We start from the raw sequence: 2,196 nt of genomic DNA on the forward strand, positions 1-2,196 counted from the left end.
GATTATTATGTTACCCTAAGAGATTATTTTTCATTCATCCGGACATGTAATGACAATAAAACATACTTTTTATGTGGTTGTTTCAGATTTTTTTCTATTAATGGTTGTAATTTAATCTGAATTAAAAATATAACTAAACAGTTTTAATCTTGACAGAGATTTTAATCCAGGCTGCTGGTGGATCATCTGTTTATATGAAGGAGGATGTTAATTAATGTTAAAATGCTGCTGAACATCTCCTGACGTTTAGCTGATGCTAACCCTCAGATAGCCTGGTCTGGTTCATTCTCAGCTCTGGGATCTTTCTGGCTGTTTGGCCTCTGTGTTATTTACAGACACACAATAGGCTCATTAAATGCTGGAATAAATCCTTGTTTAATTCTTCTTTTAAACTAAAAACAAAACCAAATACGGTAATAAACATTTGCAGTCATGCTCTGTTTCAGACTCACCCAGCTGGGCAGCATCGTTAATGATGTGATTCCTGTCTAACATTGAGGAGGATTAAGTATTTGCATCCAGCAGATCTTTGTTAACCCAACAGATTAATATTCTATCGTTAATTTGAACTATTCAGGTAACAAACCTGTCTGTAAAAACTGGTTCCCGGTATCGGACGCCTTCTCCCTCTCTCCTCTTTCTCCTTCCTTTCTCTTCCTTTTTCAAACCCAGACTTTGAGATGCTGCATTTTTCAGCGTTTTTACTAGCCTGCTGCTCATTTATATTTTCTTTGGTTCTTACTACGTGACGACAAAGATGGCCGCTCACACTGGGCCTGGTTCTTCTGGAGGTTCCTTCATGTTCAAAGGAGTTTTTTCTCTTCACTGTCGCTACAAGCATGCTTAGTATTGAAATTACGTGGGCGTGGCATTAATGCAGCAGTGCGAGCGAACTGCCGGTGATGGGGTGGTCAATAGAAATAAAGCTCATTTATTTTACTGCTGAATTTTATTTCATATTTGAAAAATATAGCAGGACTTATCTTTCCTTATCCTATCCCTGAGTCTAAAGCTTGGTTTATGCATCTGAGAGGTTGGTGCTGATAAATGTCATTCTCGGCTTCCACGCCGCTCCGATCGGACCGAATGGGAAAACCTGTAACTATATGGATGGATCCGCTCAGGAAACATGGTGAGCGAGCAGCAGATGGTTTGCAGACATAAACATGTAGAGACATCCAGCTCATGGAGAGGCTTTGATAAACTAAACGACTGTTTTCTACTTCCTGTCTGGCTGTTTATACTGAAGCAGAACCTGTCTTCCTCACAGACTCATTGAAACTCTTAGAATGACTGACTCAGGTTCTAACACCAGATAATAAATTATTATTATCATTGTTTACCCGTGATTAACCTGTGCTTACGGTTCTGGATAAATTCATAGATGTCGCCGCTGTGGGCGGAGCCTCAGAGTTGATTTCAAATGGTGACGCTGCCGATCCTCTGGTTGGTCTGTTGATCATCAATCATTCAATCAGCCACAGAATAAGGTGAAGATTCTAAAACAATGGCACCAGAGGATTTATTGAAGGAATAATGAACAAACATGCAGAGGCCACGCTGCGTACAGACATTCAGCCGGTTAGAACCGGTTCCTCCTGCTCCAACGTTCCAACAAACTACAGAAAATGAAGACAGACACCCCGATCTTCAAGCTGCTCAAAGTTCCAGAGATTCTGCTTCAATCAGTGCGGAGTTGTGGGTCAGCCCATGTTCTGCCTGTTTCCATATCCTCTACGGTGTTCATCTTTCCACTCATCCCAGTTTCTGGCTTTCAGCAAAGCAGCTGGGTCATCATTTTCAGCCTGTTTCTCCTTTTCTTCTTCGTCCCTCTCCTGGGCGTCCACGTCCTCCTCCCCAGGGACTCTCCTGGGAACGCCCTGATCAGGAAGGGCTCCTTGTCTTCGATGCTGCTCGTACCAGTCATCCACCGTCATGGTGGGGAGGCTGGGGTAGCCGGCGCCGAGGACGCGGGCCTGTGGAGCCAGAGAAGCAAAGCGCATCAATCAGTCAGCATTTCTGGGAGGAACTACAGGCTGCTGCTGCTGGCAGGGGGACCAGTGGAAGCTGGATCTCTGACGTAAAGCTGGATCTCTGACGCAAAGCTGGATCTCTGACGTAAAGCTGGATCTCTGACGTAAAGCTGGATCTCTGACGTAAAGCTGGATCTCTGACGTAAAGCTGGATCTCTGACTT

At 43.9% G+C, this 2,196-nt stretch overlaps 1 protein-coding gene across 1 annotated transcript in view; it reads right to left on the reverse strand.

Moving 5' to 3' along the window:
- Positions 1-1,497: 1,497 nt before the first annotated feature.
- Positions 1,498-2,196, reverse strand: part of igbp1 (immunoglobulin (CD79A) binding protein 1) — a 4,525-nt gene continuing 3,826 nt past the window's right edge. The window contains exon 3 of the mRNA XM_015369039.1: positions 1,498-1,976. Within this exon, the coding sequence (XP_015224525.1) occupies positions 1,704-1,976 (273 nt within the window). The 3' untranslated portion in view covers positions 1,498-1,703. The remainder of the gene's footprint in view (positions 1,977-2,196) is intronic.

This window comes from Cyprinodon variegatus, unplaced genomic scaffold (assembly GCF_000732505.1).
Source record: "Cyprinodon variegatus isolate N-32 unplaced genomic scaffold, C_variegatus-1.0 Scaffold2397, whole genome shotgun sequence".
NCBI lineage: Eukaryota > Metazoa > Chordata > Actinopteri > Cyprinodontiformes > Cyprinodontidae > Cyprinodon > Cyprinodon variegatus.